We start from the raw sequence: 18,181 nt of genomic DNA, 5'->3' as shown, positions 1-18,181 counted from the left end.
ATTTATTGAATCCTGTTTTTGATTCACTCTGTTTTTAAGTTAAAATAAAAAGTATTATACTAAATGTCCTAATGTCATTCATTGCATTTGTTTGTGTTTGTATGTGTGTGACAGAAAATAGGAGAGTGATTTTTTTATTATGATTTTGTGTGTGCACATCCATCTTTTGAACAAAAGGGGGCGTAAGTACAGCTCATGTGACTACACAATTAGAGAGAGTGCGTTCTCCCCTACATTAAGCTGATGTGCTAAGTTTGTTATCTCCTGTATTCGTTTATGGGAGTAGGCTACTTCAGGCTACTATCAGCAGAATTAAATGCTGTATTTGCTTTATCTTTGAAAACATAGCTGCAATTAAACTCTGCTCCCTCTAGGACAATAATTCAACAAATGTTTTCCCTCAATGAGCTGATCCTTGTTCAGTTTACCAAAACAGAGAAAATAATAATTTAAGTGCTCAGACCAAATTATGAGTCAAGATAAATTATTGATGACTTCATAATACAGTATTTGAATTAAAGGATTCACCAAATGCATAAAAAATAATAATAATAATAAAAAAAAACCTCATGTCCTGGATTCACATTATTACCCAAAGGTAAAGCATGCAACATGAGTTTTGTTCATGTGCAGATGTAATTTTACTGTCAACAAGTAAAGAGTTTTATACACATATTTCAATAAGGAAGGATCAAGTGTGTAACAATACTGATTGTGAGACTGCATCAGTGTGAAGCATTTTCACTGAGCATGGGCTCATATGAAGATAGGACACGGGGCATATTTTAAGATTTAATTCAAAAACATTTCTTTAACTTCATAAAAATGATGCATGAGGCAGTTAGGTGGCCGTTACAACCTATTGTTTTTTAAGGTAAATGTTAAATTAAACAAGATCAAGAGAGGTTGCGCTGACTGTTCATATGTGGCAACCTGACCTTGTCTATTCAACCTGTTGCATGCGTGCAAACTGTTACTATCTGGAGCGAGCCCTTTTACAGGCTCCAGGTCAGTTGGCCTTATGTCATTCTGTACAGCATGTCGGCCTGCAAGCCCTCACATGCCTGTTTTATAGTTCATGGGTCAGAAGGATAGGGGATAACCTTTCTCTACCCCCTTTGAAAAAGCGCTTTGGTACAAATATCACAGGAAAACTACACAGACCTGCAGAGGAAATCGTTTGGAACTGCTTTTTGTCTTAAAAAAAAAAAAAAAAAAAAAAAAAAAGCCAAAGGTGATCAAAACTGGTTTCCAGGCTGGAGATAAGGTGAGTCTCATACACCACAAAAGCAGTTGTTGGTCAATGGGTAACAAGGGCAGTTCAACATTGAAAGAAATATAACATACATATATATGAATACTATGAGTTTTAACAGTCATTAAGATTAATTTCACATTTCAATCAGTAAATGAATGCAACAGTAAGATTGTGCTACATTTACAAATAACAAGAAGGTCAAAGGTCAGCCATAGAAACTAGGGTAAAGGCTTTGACTCCGGTGAACAATCTGACACACAGCCGAGAAAAATAGTAGATTATCATTCATGAAAACATGAAAATGAAGGCTTGTGTGATTATAAATACGATGAAACAGACTGCGGGGGTCTGATGCTCATTACCCCGGTTCTCATCTGTACAAAGGAAGAGGGCAAAACTTTTGTCCGAGCGGAAACAAAATGCTGATGTGTGTGCGTGTGTGTGTGTGTGTGCGCGCGCTCTCTCGTCCGCTCAGACGTCATCTGCGTCCCTCCCTCTCCGTTACCCCCTCACTCCTCCCTCTGTCTGCACCCCTCAGTCCGCACTCGTGCCGGCCCGACCTCAGCCTCCACCCGGCCAGACACCCAGACAGACCCCGCCGACTGCACACAAGTAGGGAAAAATTAGCAGGAACACGACGAGAGAGAAAATAGACTTAACTGTTGGGAGAAAAATTGCCGGTCGCATTGCAGCGTCTCACACACTCTCCCGTCTGCAGCTACTTTTTGTTTTCACATCACATCGATGTTTTAATTAAGAGGAAAAACAAACTTTGTTCGCCATGGAAAGATGTAAAAATCCACCCGGATACTAAACTTGGCCACCTTGAGAACAACCAGCGGGCTGGGCACTCTCAACAGGACCGTTAGGTTTTCAGCTAGCAAGCTAGGTGGGAACCAGGACGACTTTGAGGGAAGAGACCAACATTTTCGTCATCTTTCCACAAGCCGCATTTTACGCTTCACTGCGGTGAAAAACACCAAAGTAAGTACGTTTCACTTTCATGTCAGCAAGTAGGCGTTATTCATTTATGTGCGCGTGAGTGGGCTAGCGGTGGGCGCACGCTCCGCATCCCCTCTTCGCTCAGACGTCATTACGCATTCATGTCGGAATCAGTTAATTAAATGTAACAGGCCTCTTTGGGAGGTTTTAACGGTAGAAAAAACAAATAAACAAACCACCAGACAAAAATAACAACACAAATTGCAGAGTTGTAGAGTTGGGACCAAAGTACGTTAATAACCGTTAACCTTTGTTGTCTGACGTGAAGGCACGAGGGCTGCCTGGCTTGTGGCCCAGTGGAGGGTCGGTGTCTAAAGTTTGCTAACTAGCAGCAGGTTATGCCACATTATCACCCTAAGTACACAACTACAGGGCACGGATAGAACACCCCGTGTTACAGACAGACATGAGGCCACGTATAGACCATTTTAAAAGATTTTTGTTTTTGATCACAGTGATTTTTGTTTGGGACACCCCCCCCCCCCCCCCCCCACACACACACACACACACTGGCACCATTGTGGTCTTCATTTAGCCTTTCTGCTATTTTCTTGAAGAGTAAAAGCTAGCATGAAGCCATGTGAGGGGAAGCCACTGAAAATTTAGGGAATAAGAATATCACAAATTGAGATACTTCAAATCAGACTGTGTATGTTCATTCACACTCATTCAAAGTTATGCAAATCTGTGACTTGAACGGTCAAAGGTCATGTTACCCAATGGGTACTACTGTAAGGGTTCCACAGGACATAATTCCTGACAGTAGTGCTGAAAGAATTAGTCAGTTAATGAAGTAGTCAAGTGATATAAAATTACTCTCCAGCTGCAAGTATATTGATAATATTTTTCACCTCTTGCAGACTACCAGATGCTGATTGTCTGTGATTGACAATTTGTGAGGCTCACTAAATGATTCATCAAGAGAAACCCTTTCACTGATGAAAGCGTTGCACCCAGGTCAAACTTCAGTCCATAGGTGAAGTCCCACAAAACCACAACAGTCTAAACAAACAAAAGAACAAAATGTTTTATATTCATTGTTTTGTGTATCTCTTACTTACCTAGGCATAAAATAATTTCCAACTATCATCTGTCAATGATCACATCTGCTATAAAATAACCTCAAGCAGTTGCCTTCACTACCTTTGCACAGCAGTACCTCAGTGTTGCAAGTGTTAGATGATCATTATCCCTCAGAGCTTCCACTCAACAGAAGGAATAGCCGCGCATACTGTATATCCAGGAGCCAATCTAATTGCTCTGTGCAAAGTAACTTACTCAAAGGGCAGAAGTGGCCTGCTTCCAGTCAGAAGAGAATCAGCCTGACAGTATTACCCTCACACCTCCTGAATAGGCCTATTCAGATCAGTCTGCTGACTGATTGAATCACCTCATCAATAATTCATGTCAAAGACATTGAAGTTGACTTTCTTCTAAAACACAGAAGATTGGATAACACTGATAACACAGATCACTGCAGACTGACTGTCTGGTCTTGGGATGATTTTACATTTTCTCCCACTTGCAGTGAGTCATTTTCTGCAACCTCTGTGTTTGCCTAACCACTGTAGCTTGTACTTTAATGAAATTTCACTGAACTGTTTTCAGAACCAGAAGAAAGTCGAAAATGTGAAGGATGTGTACAGACCCACCCACAGAAAGCATGACCTGAGTTACAGCTAATGAACCATGTGCAGAAAGCATGAGCTGCAACTTCATCCCACAATATGTGCATTCAGTATTTCTTCTGTGGCTGCATGAGATGAAGGATGTCAGTACATAAGGTTACTTAATCACTTACTTACATCTACTCAAGTATGTGATTTTTTTTGAGAGCTAATATTAATGTTTTCGGGGTAGCTGCAACACCGTGAACATTTCACGAGTACATTCGGTGAGTTCAAACTTTCTACTGTCATCAATTTTGAAATTGCAGGAAAACGTCATTATCAGTGGCTGAATGGCAAGTATTTATTAAATGGATCGTTTGCTCCAGTCCGTTCCCAAATATTCAGTTACTATACTGTGACAGAGAAATCATCAAATATTCTCATGTGAGAAGCTGGAAGCAGTCCGTGTGCCTCAAATGATTAAGTGATTATCAGATTTCTTGCTGAAAAACACTTTGTCGATGGATGATGTAATGCTATATTAAATAACATACTAATTAAGTGCTTTACAGGTTATTGTCTCTGTTTGGAAAGGGGACCCATTACATCATTTTAATGGCAGAGGGGGACTACTACAATATTTGAATCAATAGTCAGATTTACTGTGTCAGTGGTTTCTAACCTGTTTTGTTGTAGCTGTTCTCAGGGACTCAGTGTCACTATCAGCCCGATATGCAGTAAATAAAAATGTCAGTCTTCAAGCTGGGTATCATTTCAAATCTTACAACACGGGTGCTAATATGATACCAGAGCTTTATCACTGATAGCAAATGGTACTGGTATGTGACATAAGATGAACTTAGTGTTGCATTTCTTCATTTAAAGGATCCATATGAGGACCTTTGCCTAAATATAATGCAATCTAAATCTAGCATGACAATGATTCAGTTCAGGAAATATGTAATCAAAGAATAAGTGAACAAGACCAAGCATTCACTGCCAACTTTCGAAACCTGTCACGCACTTGGGGCTAGAGATATATTTCAGTCAGTACTCAAGAAGTATTGAAGTCTATTCTCCGCTGGTGTTAGGCTTGTAGTAGTTCATTCATAGGCAGTTTGAGTTTGCCTGCATATGTGCATCTACTACACTGTTGCCCTAATCATCCAATACTGTAGTGAAACCCAGTTGAGAGACAGTAACGTGCAAGGCCATGAAATGATTTCGGGCTGCTGACTTACTTGCTGACTCAGCCACATTCTGATTCTCGACTTGTGACCTTTTGCAACATCACCATGTAGTCCATGTGCCACTCTGTATCTTGACTTTTCAAACCTGAAGTCCTGAACACTCAGCTTTGACCTCTCATGTTAGGTAGTCCACAGTGTTCCCAATCTAACCTCTCTCTTCTCTCTGTGCCTGTTTCCTAGTAATTTTTAAAAGTTGCGGTTTGAATGAGTCAGCTGTCTAAGTATGGATAGATATGAGTAAATGGGTAGTTATACACACATAGATGGCATGTTATTAGTGACTCACAGTCATAGCATATTGCTACTGTCTTATGACTTGTGTTCCTGTAGTCGACTCAGTCTCCCATCATTCACATAAACAAAGTATTGGGTGACTGTAAAAGTCCATAAGATGTTATTCATGCATGGAGAGTGAATGGGGCAGCTGGAGCGCTCTCTCTGTATGGTGGCAGCATGTTTACATTCTCCAACTATTCCTGGACTCTGTACCAGGTTCCAGTCTCGTCTGTTAAGGTTTTCTTTTGAGGCTTGATCCCTTTCATTTCATCAAGATTTGAGAAACTGCATTATGGCTTTGTAAACATCAGATAGAGCTGAAAAGAAGCACATCAGTAACATCTGGAGCTGTACCCTGCCGGCCTGATGCTGGATTTCTGTTTACAATCACCATATCCTTGTGATGTATATTCATAGTGAGAAAGAGAGAGAGGGGACAGTCAGCGAACTTCCTTTCTCCCTCCCCTGCCAGAGGCATCCTTTATTTTTATTGGGCCTTTGAAATGGTCAGAGTCTGGTCATATGATCCTGTGGGCCAATGGAATGTAGTGTTAGAAAAGCTGTGTGGGGTAAAGAGTTTTAACATGCTGAATTCACTGCATGATATCTAGTAACCCTAACAATATCTTAATATATATAAAGTCCACTCAGCAACAATGCAAAATGTAACTTCTTCTGCCGTTTTAGCCATTTTCATTTGTGCTCAGAGCATCATGTAGTTATCTGTTTTTGGTGAGATTACGCTGCTAAAAATATGCTGTTCAGCAGATCTCACAAGATCTGGACACTGCAGGAGAAGTGAGATGTTGTGCTACTGAAGTGAAAGAGTTGGCGAAATGACTGGGAAAAAATATGTCATCCACCACCACCTGTGTTAGGAGAGAGAGAGAGAGGGGGGAAAGCCCTGCGCTCGGCCAGCCGTGCTGTTGCAACAGGAAATGGGGGCCATGACTAACATGACATGATGTGGAAAACAACTGACACACTCACCCATGATACTGTCTCATGGACAGCGTCAGAGGCTACAACCAGCAGCCGCTTGTTTCTTTAGTACTGACTTAATGAACGGTAGTCCGTCAGCGTCAAACACCAAGAACTGATCTGAATTAGCTGTATTTAACGATCTAGTCAGGGATTAACGTAGCAATAAAAGCAGGGTGTCAAACTTCAAGACTTTCTTGTATTGAAATGTGTTTGTAAAACTGCACAGTAAGCTTTCGTGAAATAACTGGTCAGGTTTCTCAATCTGATTGCTCCTGAATCATGACAATGTTCTTGTGCGTCTTCCACAGTGTTTAACATTTTGCAGCTTTTTCAAAGCTGACATGATGGGGTGATGAGTCGATTAGGAAACAGTAACCATTTTAATCAATTAAGTAGTTGTTTGAGTCACTTTTTAAGCAAACATGCCATAGGTACTGTGGTTCCAGCTTATTAAAGGTGGGGTGAGTCACTCTGGAAAAAACAGTTAATATTGCCATGTCTCCTTTACAATGTGATTACGCGTTAAAATGCCAGATCCCCCCCCCCTCGCTTTTTCTGATATTTTGTAAAACAAACGATTAATCGATGAAATAATCTGTAGTTTATTTGTTAATGAAAATAATAGTTAGTTACAGCCCTTAACGTCAGTGAAAAGAAATAAGGGTTATGTAAAAACATGTCTTTAATCCTCAAAGCAACGTTAATTTTTTTGTGAATCCTATGCGTGAAGTACAGTTCCTTACATCCAGGTCTAATTTCAGCTGCATATTTTAAAGCCAGTGCAGGGAGAGCATTACACATAGCTTTGGCTCTGTGGGCCAAAGAGGGAATCCTTCTTGATTACTGCCAGGGAGCAGCAGGGCGGGGATGGGAGTGGAAGTGAAGCGGTTCCAGGGCTTTGGCATGTACAGCTGCAGTGAGTTGGGAGGGGAGTTGCTGTAGATCTGCAAGGGGACTCCAGGGACGGAGCGTGTGGGGGCGCCCCCGCTGCTCTGCACATATGGATGAATCATGACTCACATCCCTCAGACGCTAGTTCTCCCTCACTGCCACCCCTTTTACTCTCTTTCTCTGCCACTCCCTGAACTTAGCAGCAGAAATATTCATCTCTGTACTCTTTGAATAAAACACAGCTCCTGCAGCTGCTATTGACAGTTTAGGAAAGCGCTGGTGTTGAAAGCAAGAAGCTCAGTTGTTGGTCTGAGTTTTCCTCCCTCACGTGGGCCTCCTGAGCTCCCTGCCTGCACACTGCTTGTGCTCTGTTTTATGCATTAGGAAAAACCTACAACCAGGCGTCCAGTGAGGCGGAAACAATCATACCTTCATCTAATTCTCTTAATTACATGGTACCACGCATTCCTAATCACATATGTCTTCCCATATATACATAGCCAACACTCTATAGTTGCTGTCCCTATAGACTGCTTGTTGATTCAGATTTTAGGGGCAACAGTGTCTTCATTTTGGTTTTCTTAGGGTGTGATTCTGTATCTTGGGTTCTTCAGACTTGAACTTTACAGCCTAATAAACCCACAGAGTTGGTGCTGACTCCTTGTGTGTCCCGTGTTGCAGGATGATGTCTGGGCTGAGTGAGTGGTTCTGGCAGGAGCGGCTGTGGTTTCCAGAGGGCCTGGGCTGGGCCGACCTGGAGGATCGGGATGGACGAGTATACGCCAAAGCCCAGGACTTGTGGGTGGCACTGCCCATTGCCCTTTTTTTCCTCATTATCCGTCAGATCTTTGAAAGGTCAGTCCATTTTTCACGCTGCCTGTCCCGATATCTATTTCTTTGGTTATTGATTCTTTTGCTTGTGTCCAGTCTAACGCTTGTCTTTTTCCTTTGACCACTGTCTTGTCTTCCTTTTCTGTCTCCTTTAATCTGCCGCCATTTATCTCATCCTCTGACCTCTAATTACATTATTTTACAGAATGCAGTTTTTATCTCTTGCTTTTTTTTACCAGCAGTTGTTTGATATTCCCCAGCTGTGCCATACTTTATAATATGTGAAACTTCCTTCTTTCAAGTCACTCACTGTTTCTCACACAAGCACCGTGTTCCTGTTTCCAACAGTTAATCTTTTGGAAATCAGAAAATCGTGTCCACCTGTGCTTTATTGCTGATTCCAAGAAGCTTCTTTCTCATTATTGTTTTTATTTCAACCCCCCATCCAGTCATTGAGTGATAACTTATAATAATGTGGGCTCCTTGAGAAATATGATAAGAGAAACAAGCAACCAAATAACAGTAGTATTACATTTAAATGCTGTCTATAAATCTGAATGATGCTTCTTGCTCTTTGGTTTGTAGCCTGACTTACATCAACCTCAAATCATTTAAATAGCTCTTTGTCTCTGTTACCTTCATTTCCCTGAAATTTGGGTAATTCAGATCAAGAGCGTTTCCATGATTACACTCTGTACTGCATCTTTGCTTCCTCTCTGCATTTCATCTCCCTTTAATCTCGACAACCTTCTTGTGATTGCAGGACAGTGGCTGCACCCTTGGCTTCTCTGCTCGGGGTGAAAGACACAGCACGGCTCAAAGCCCCTCACAATCCCACACTGGAGTCCTACTACTGTAACATTACCAAAAACCCCATACAGGTAGATGTGCGCGCACACACTTAAAAAGACAGAGCACCATGCTGTGTGTGTTGTCAGGAAATTAGATACTTAAATGTGACCTCTTTGTGCTGTTCTCAGACTTCAATAGCAAGTCTTTGCAAGCAGACTGGCTATTCAGAAAGACAAGTTCAGCGATGGTTCAGGAGACGACGTAACCAGGACAGACCAAGTTTGCTCAAAAAGTTTCGAGAGGCCAGGTAAAGAGACTGACAGACACACACACACACACACACACACACACACACACACACACACACACACACACACACACACACACACACACACACACACACACACTTTTATACATGTATACACATGCTTCTTTAGAGTCATGGAGCAGGTCAAAGCAGCTGCTCAGCCTTGCGTTCCTCCAGCTATATGAGCACAGAGTAGCCCTCTATTTTTAACATGCACTCATTACAGTGTCACTCTGCTGCTACCAGGCCTGTAGTCCACACTCTACTCACACACACACAAATCCAGCCATCCGCACGCTCATTAGCACAGGGCCTCAGCAACAGGGACTCTGTCACCACTGTTGGTTATTTTTGTGTGTGAGCATTAAGTGTAGCAGAAGCTAAACCAACAGCATGATCACCCGATAATACAAGGCTGCTGAAACGAGCCTGTATCAGCTGCCAGGATTCACGCGGATGACACACGGTGGCAACAGATGACACTGAAAAGATATGCAGCTAGCATAATTCTGTTAGCATGGCTAGGACTGATACACAGGCAAATATGCAATGATATGCATGTCAACATGTTCATAGGTGATCTGTGCTTTAGTCCATCACATATTTTGTGTTCAGTGTATAAGTTCTTTGTAGTGATGCTACTGTAGTTAACATTAGCTTATCTGTCATGGTCATACTTCATGTCAATACTCAAAAAAGTAATGTATTACATATTATTTGTCATCTGCTCTCACCTGAGATGCATTGTCATGTGACTACCAGTTAACATATGCCATGTTATCAGGACAAAGCTATGTTCTAATAAGGAGGACAAGGTCTTCATTTTATGCTCTTTACTTAAGTAGTGCCACAAAGTCAAGCAAAGTTGGTGAAAACCACCCCAGAGGGCACTTCACAGAGAAATGAATCACATGTCTGGCACCGGCAGTGCCAATAACTGCCTCAAGGTAAAACTATATCAATATATAAAACAACATTAAAGAGGTTGGCCTCCATAACACCGCCTGCTACAAATATTATTTGCCACAAAATAAATAAATGAAATAATATAACATACTCGCCTTCCAAATACCATTAGATGATGGCAGACAGGACGGAAAAAAAGCAAACACACAAACAAACTCACTCGAGTCGCTCGCTCACCAAACCACAGCTTTAAGATAGACTAATTGATCTTGTTTCTTGTGATTATTGCAACTACTATTAGGAGGAGTCTCTCAAATCATTTTGTCAAGCATCCTGTTCCTTCAGGGTCTCCATCTCTGACACCAGATATCTTCAGATATACTTCAGTGTTAAAGCTGAAGGACGCTGTATCCTCCACATTGACAGCAAAGAAGGCGGGAGTCTGTCGCTCAAGCATTGCGTAAACGCCACACTCTGTAGTCAGCACGTTTGATAGTTTTTTCAGCCCCTTTATGCAGCAAATACTTGAAGAATTTAGGTAATGCAAGTAACAACATAATTGTTTGATTAGTACCTTCCATGGGATTATTGAATTTAGGAACAGTAGTGCATTCCATCACTGCATTGCAGACTAATGTAATGTGATAATAGTAATGTATTACCCTTTAACACTGGTTGACAGATCCATAAAATCATGTGATTCAATGGGCCAGTTCACCTAAATCACAAGATGACACAGCTTTCATTGGAACTGCTTGAAACATAAAAATCATTCTCGTGACAGACCAAAAACAGTCTCACCACAAGGCCCACTCAGTAGGTGCTCTGGAGCTTTTGACCAGATCACAGGGTTTTCCTCAGCTGGATGGAATTCCTCATTTGTTTGGAGGTGCAGGCGTTCAAATTTCCATGTTTTTCTCAGCAGGCGTATTTTTTTTGCTCTAACTTAGTGTGAAATAAATGCGGCTATAGAGTAATAACACCTTCTGCGTTTCCTATAAGCCGCATTTTCACTTTGCATTTCTGTCTGCCGCTCGGTGCGATCTCCCAGGAAAATGAAGGCTGGCTGGCGATGCAGTCAGGGTGGCACTGTTTCTGTCTGCTTTCATGTCTCCATTATCTCCATTATCGACTAAATGAATGAATGAACTCATGCTTTTTCTCCTCATGTTTCCACCCTTCACTCTGACCCCAACCCCCTGGTGTAGTTACTTGTTTGCACGAAGCAATACTCAAATGATGTTATTATCTGAAATTATGACATTTTAACTGCTCCCCTTCAGTGGACACGCTTCTTTCTCTTCTTCTCTTTCCAAAGTGGTGTTTTTTCATGGAAATTTGGAAACAAATGCAGTGTTTTTGGTAGTTGCTGGGCTCGACAGTGGTGACAACAGTGATACCACTTGGAAACTCTTGGGCTGGAAAACTTGTCTGTTTCCACTTCTACATTTTTGAGGATGGGTGCACATTATTTACATGCCTGCTGGAATAATTTCTTCCAATAGAAGTGACAGAATCCACTTTGTGTTTCCGTGCTGGCCTGCGGTGAAGGATAGTAACACCAAGTGGGAAGTTTGTGCCAAAAAGGCTGTGACTTTGTAACTTCTTGATTTGTCTGAGACTCCCGAGGCCTAATATTAGCTTCAGATAAAGTTTGGGATAGATTTTCACACAGAGCAAAACTATCTGCATTACGAAAATGAAGTGACCCTTTAATATGCAAGAAGACGTTTCTTTTTCTGCTGTATATGTGTGAAAACTGCTAAACTGGTCTCTATAGGATTGATGTTGTGCATATGATGCTCGTGAGGATGTGCATGCGCATGCTTGTCACTCCCTGGTTATGGTGTGTCTTTCGCTGTGTGTGTTACGACATTTCTCTTCTGAATCAGTCTATTGTTTGTGTGCACACAACAGGCTTTCTGTCTCTCTCCCTTATTTCCCACCACTGGTGTACCTCTCACACTCTCACTGCCTCGTCTTTCCCCGTGTTGACCCTTCTCTTCTCTTTCTTTGTGTCTCTGTCTCTGCTGCTGCTGCTGTGCTTTCTGTGTGAATTCCCCTCTCTACACCTGGCTGCAGTGGGGATGACCCCCTCACTGTCTCTGTTACAGGATATTAACAGGGAGGATACTGTCTGACAGTTCTCATTGTCTGTCAGCATGTGTATGGCTCTGTGTGTGTGTGTGTGTGTGTGTGTGTGTGTGTGTGTGTGTGTGTGCGTGCATGTGTGTGTGTGTGTGTGTGTGTGTGTGTGTGTGTGTGTCCTGATTTGACATTCTCAGCGTACTTCACCAGATTTTTCCAGGCTGCTCATTCAGCTTGGCATTTCTTTCCAACTTTTCTCTTGTGTGTTTGTGACTTTGAGCGAGAAATGTGTGTGTGTGTGTGTGTGCGCGCACGCGCACGCGTGCGTATGTGATGCATTTATGTGTCTGCTGGTAGAAAATGTGTTGACTGTCTTTTCCCCATTGACTGAGTAGAAAGTGTGTTTGTATGTGTGTGTGTTCTCTTGCAGTTGGAGATTTACCTTTTACCTTCTTGCTTTCATTGCTGGCCTGGCCGCCCTCATCGATGTGAGTACTGCCATGTTAACCTCAACCCCTCCTCCTCCTCCTCCTCCTCCTCCTCCTCCTCCTCCTCCTCCTCCTCCTCTTCTCGTCTCTTTACATTCACATCCTCATTCGTCACCCGCCCTGCCATTGTAACTTGACGGTTTCCATGGTAGTCGGCCTTTTTTGCTGTGATAATCTCAGCTCCCGCACAACCAGAGGGGCAGCACTGACTCATTGTCATGCTGAGTCAGTTGTTATAAATACACCTGTCGAGCTCTGCTGTCTCATTCACATCGCATCTCTCCTTCCAGAAACCTTGGCTGTATGACCTGAAGGAGATGTGGGAAGGCTTCCCTGTGCTGGTACGTCTCTGAGATGGCTATGCATTCTGAATGTACCAAGTTATCTGCAGGTGTTGAAAGGTCTTAAAAAACACTAAATACAGTACTGTCAAAGTGTGATTGAAGTGTCAATTCAATTAATGCACTTAATAAATAATTGTAGGCTTCATTCTCCCTACTGTTTTGTCTGTCAGTCTTTGACAGGAATGACTATAGAAGGTGTTCAGTTTCATAAAAATAATCTTTAAAAGGTCTTGAATCTGATTTTGTGAGCGCTGCAGAAACCCTGCTACACAAATAACAAGGCACCCTCCTGATACAGAGTTCAGCAGGGCTTATTCATTTAGAAAATTGGTTCATCATTCAGCAGTTTTTAAGCAAAAAGGCCAAAAATGAATCCATTTCAGCCTCTCAAACGTCAGTATTCGTTAGCTGTCTGTCTTCCGTAATAGTCAACTTAATATCTTTGGGATTCTTAACTATATAAAACAAGCTATTTGAATGTGTCACCTGAGGCTCTACAAACTTTTAAATGGACATTTTTCATCATTTATAGGCCAAACAATTCTTATTAAAACCATTGTTAGTTGCAGCCCTGCTTCCCAGTGTAGACTTGAACACATTGGTGTATGGATTTTCAAATTAAAGATCTGTTTCCTCTCCAGACTCTCCTGCCATCTCAGTATTGGTACTACATGATTGAGCTGGGTTTCTACGGCTCTCTGCTCTTCAGTGTGGCTTCAGATGTCAAACGCAAAGTGAGTGAGTCGATGAGGGGAACACTCTCCTCCTCAGTTCAGCTAAAAACAGAAGACTTGCATGGCACCACGACATGAACTACCACTTGCAAGAGGAAGACAAAGTCTGCTGTCACTATCTGATAAGTCTGACATCTGATACAGACTGTCTGTGAACATTAGACTGTTGCACATGTTGGAATGTGTGTGTGTGTGTGTGTGTGTGTGTGTGTGTGTGTGTGTGTGTGTGTGTGTGTGTGTGTGTGTGTGTGTGTGAGTGAGTGAGTGTTTGGACTTTGCTCAGCCTGGGTCAGCTGAGCACAGTGGGGAAAATCTTAACAAAGAGGCACAGCGTGTTCCTCAATATTATAACCCAGTTTCCTCTTAAGCAGGATTTACTACACACAAGCACATGGAGACTCACTCAAAGCATGCAACACACAGGTACTGTGTACACAGTCCCAACATGTTATACCATGTCTCCTTTTGCCATGCCTCCTTCTCTTTAGGACTTCAAGGAGCAGATTGTTCACCATGTAGCAACCATCCTCCTTATCAGCTTCTCCTGGTGCGTTAACTACATCCGTGCTGGGACTCTCATCATGCTGGTGCATGACTCCTCTGATTACCTCCTTGAGGTAAATGTCTCCAAAGAGTCATGGCCATACTTAATATTCATAGTATATTGATTAGCACACTTTGGCAAGCAAACCATTGAAGAGTGCATGCGGTAAAGAGGGATTTAGAGTGAATGTGTAAATATGAACGGAGCCACAATGAATAATCACATCACATTTTATGTTCATGTCACTGTATCCACCAAACAGAAAAATGCTGTATAGCCTGTTTACACGCTACATCTCTGCTGAGTTTTGACGATCCAATAAGCACTGTGAAACTTCAACAAAGATAAATTGTGATGGCAACACTGCCACCTTGTGGATGAAACTGCACTTTAGCTATCTTTAGTGGGATGGAGAACAAACAAGTGACCATTTTCATTATTCAGGTATGTTATCCATTTGTCTGAAAACACTAAATTTTCTTTCTCTGTCTCTCTTTCTGACAGTCTGCAAAGATGTTTAACTATGCTGGGTGGCGAAACACCTGCAACTACATCTTCATCGTATTTGCTGCAATCTTTATAATCACTCGCCTTGTCATCTTCCCTTTCCGGTATACACACACACGCACACAAGAAAACACATTTCATGTTATTTAATTTACCTTGTCCTTAATCCCCTTTATCTCTGTTGCAGGATTATTTACTGTACATGGGTTTACCCAGTGACCATCTATGAACCCTTCTTTGGCTACTACTTTTTCAACGGCCTTTTGATGATTCTGCAGTGTCTACATATCTTCTGGGCTGTCCTCATCGTACGCATAGCAGTCCGCTTCCTTACCAACAATGTAAGCAAACAAGGAAATCTAATGCAAAGTTCAAGATTCGGTTTATTCATCCTTTGAAATCATAGAAGGCTCATGTCTTTGTCATCCTGCAGGGATGAAAAGACACTAAATACCCACAAGATAAAATAAAATACAAAAAAAGGCAAAAACAATAATATGTGCATCTACTGTGTGTTATGCTAGTAGTGGCTAATGTAGCCTTGAGCTGCCATCCTCATGCAGAGGTGAAGAGCAGACTACAGAGGTCTGATAAGCTCACTTCTGTTTAATTCAACTCCCCAATATTTTACATTTTCAAACTTGTGGTCTTCAACAGCAACAGGCACTGTTTTGTGAAGTCTGATAACTTGCCTCAAATGATGTCAGTGGCATCGCTAACAAAGTGCTTACATCCTCATCATCCAGCCTTGATGACCAGACAAATATAAAGACGCACAAGACAAAGTATAACACATAAAAACTACAAACGCGTGCAACATAAGAAGATATTCCATAAAAGCTATGCAACAATATTACATCTCATATCATCTTACAGATCTCTTGTGCACAGCCAGATGCCCCCCCCCTTCGCTCACACACACACATACACACACACACACACACACACACACACACACACACACACACACACACACACACACACACACACACACACACACACACACACACACACACACACACACAATGACATGTCCATGCATGCAACTGGATGATTTGTTCTGATACGGGCCAGAGCTCCAGTACAGTTTGAGCAGAAGGTCTCCTTCATTAATGATGTGTTTCCGAATGCCTTCTTTCTTTCATTGATCGTTTTGTTTTTCTTCCAGGAAAAAGTGGACGATGAAAGGAGTGACAAAGATGAAACAGATGAGTCCGAAGAGGAGGAGGAGGAGGAGAATAAAAAGGACATGAAGAAAAATGGACCAGTGCAGAATGGTCACACAGTACACAACAACAACCACAGCAAGACAGAGTGAAAGCAAACAAGCGTCAGGATGAAAGAGTGTGAGAAGGACTCATATCCCTCAGCGGGGGAGCAGGAGGGAGGGATGTAAAAGAAGGAGAAAGAACAAGGAGTGTGGGTCAGGGAGGTGGGGGGAATCATTCCATAAAACCAAGAACAGCAAGTATCTTTAGGAAATTTGACACTGTTACTTTTGCACAGCTCAGAAACACACTCACACATGTTCATTCGCACTTTTAGAGGGCACAGAGATCCAGCAGATGATACACACAACACTAAGTGGCATGGCTTTTTTGCTTTGTCATCTGAGAAAAAAGTATCATCCTCAGCGTGTGATGTCGGTCCCAAAATTTCAAAGAGACAGGGGAGAAAATGGAGAGGAGCAAAGTGTGGAGAGGATGCGGGAGGGAGGAGGACGATACTGCTTCTACTTAAGCTTCCCTTGTTCTGTGTGCCTTAGAGCCAGCCAGCGGCTGTTAAAACGCCATTTTAAAGCTTTCTGCTTGAATCTTCTGTTGCTTTATTTCATTGGACCTTTTTTGTTTTCTACTAAAAGAACAAAAGAGTGAAAGTGAGTTTTATGAAAGTGAAACAACAGGGCATTTATTTCCCTGATTTTCTGTCTATGCAATTGCATAAATGTTCAGCTATTGCAACGTCTTTGCACAAACATGCGGTGTCTCTTGCATACTGTAATAACTGGCAGTAGGACTGTGTGCCTCTGCTCTCCAATGCGGCCTGTGCCATTTATAAAGTAGTCTGCCTTGTAAGGTTTAAGGAGCAAATTCGGTGTCCGTTTTGTAAATAAACAGCAAGAAAATCTTATTTCTTGTTTTGATATCTGTTCCGTTCGTAATCGAGCGTACAATTCCTGCTTCCAAAAGAGCTGTCTGACCCACAGAGGTTCTTAATTCTTTGCCATTTGAGCAATCAGAAATACCCACAAATCAGTGCTTTAGCACAAGGACTGCAACATGAACAGCTTCCTGCCAAGTGATGACGAGGCTGAATGTTTTTCCTCTCTGGTTTATCTGAAGATGTTTGAACCAGTTGAGTCTTGAATTACCCTGATGAAGCCACCCACTGAAAACCAATAACTCTTCATGAAATCATTGGAAAGGTGGGTTGCCCTGTTGAAATAATGGGTGTTTTACTCAGCTGAATGGAATGTGACGCGTCAACCATTTACAGATTTTACAAAAATGAACCAGATTTATTGAGTTCACTGCCTAATGACCTGGGTTATGTGTGTGCCTGGGTTAGACTTCAAGTGTTGAGCTAAGTGAATGGCTTAGGTATGACTGTGTATGAAATGGGTTTGCAGGTATTGCTAATTGGTGTCAAGGTAAAAGATAATTGGTTTTTAGCAGTTCAGTGTTTTGAGGCTTCACAAAATGAGTGTTGCTGTTTTGTTGTCATGCTTTAAAGTTTTTTTTTTTGTATGTCAAGTGCCTTATCTGTAATGTATGGGAAGCTCTTCCTCTTCTTTTCTCTTCTGTCTCCACCTGACATCACATCCTCCCTCCTCTGTCTCATCCATCGCTCACTTCTCTCCTCTTCATGAATGACCTTCCTTTGAAACTCACCCTCATTCCACCATCACATTCTTTTTTACTAACCCAGACCAACCAGCGACCTCTCTTCCCCGGTGATACAGAAGAAATAGCTGGGTCCTAATTACAGTGTTACTATTTCTTTTTTTATTTTATTTTATTTTTTTTTGTTTAATAACTAAGTATTGTTGTTGATAATAAAAGCAAAGATCATGAATCACAATGAAAGTGCTTTGGAGTTGTTTTTATTTATCTATTTATGCAACAGAATTCTTGAAACTTTATCTGATATAATATTAAAATACATTAGGACTTTTTACAGAGCTGTGAAAATACTCCATTGCAATACAAGGCTGAAAACCATACTTAAGTAAAAGTATTAAAGGTAGAGCTAATTTGAACTACTTCACGTACTGTTTGGTATTTTAATTCACAGCCGTGCATCATTTTCTATAAGATTGCATGTTTGTAGCGTGGTGTCCTGTAAGAACCACATATCTCCATAAAGTCG

General features: G+C 41.7%; 1 protein-coding gene across 1 annotated transcript; it reads left to right on the top strand.

Moving 5' to 3' along the window:
* Positions 1 to 1,781: 1,781 nt before the first annotated feature.
* On the top strand, positions 1,782 to 17,895 carry LOC139333543 (ceramide synthase 2-like). Its single transcript, XM_070966008.1, has 11 exons — positions 1,782 to 2,242; positions 7,953 to 8,126; positions 8,866 to 8,983; positions 9,083 to 9,201; positions 12,626 to 12,683; positions 12,974 to 13,024; positions 13,669 to 13,761; positions 14,250 to 14,378; positions 14,810 to 14,916; positions 15,000 to 15,153; positions 15,981 to 17,895. Exons 2-11 carry the CDS (start codon positions 7,954 to 7,956, stop codon positions 16,128 to 16,130), a joined length of 1,152 nt encoding a protein of 383 aa, XP_070822109.1. The 5' UTR covers positions 1,782 to 2,242; position 7,953; the 3' UTR covers positions 16,131 to 17,895.
* Positions 17,896 to 18,181: the final 286 nt, after the last annotated feature.

This window comes from Chaetodon trifascialis, chromosome 7 (assembly GCF_039877785.1).
Source record: "Chaetodon trifascialis isolate fChaTrf1 chromosome 7, fChaTrf1.hap1, whole genome shotgun sequence".
Classification (NCBI taxonomy): Eukaryota; Metazoa; Chordata; class Actinopteri; order Chaetodontiformes; family Chaetodontidae; genus Chaetodon; species Chaetodon trifascialis.
Note: the sequence above shows the minus strand (reverse complement) of the source record. Positions and strands in the feature narration are given on the sequence as shown.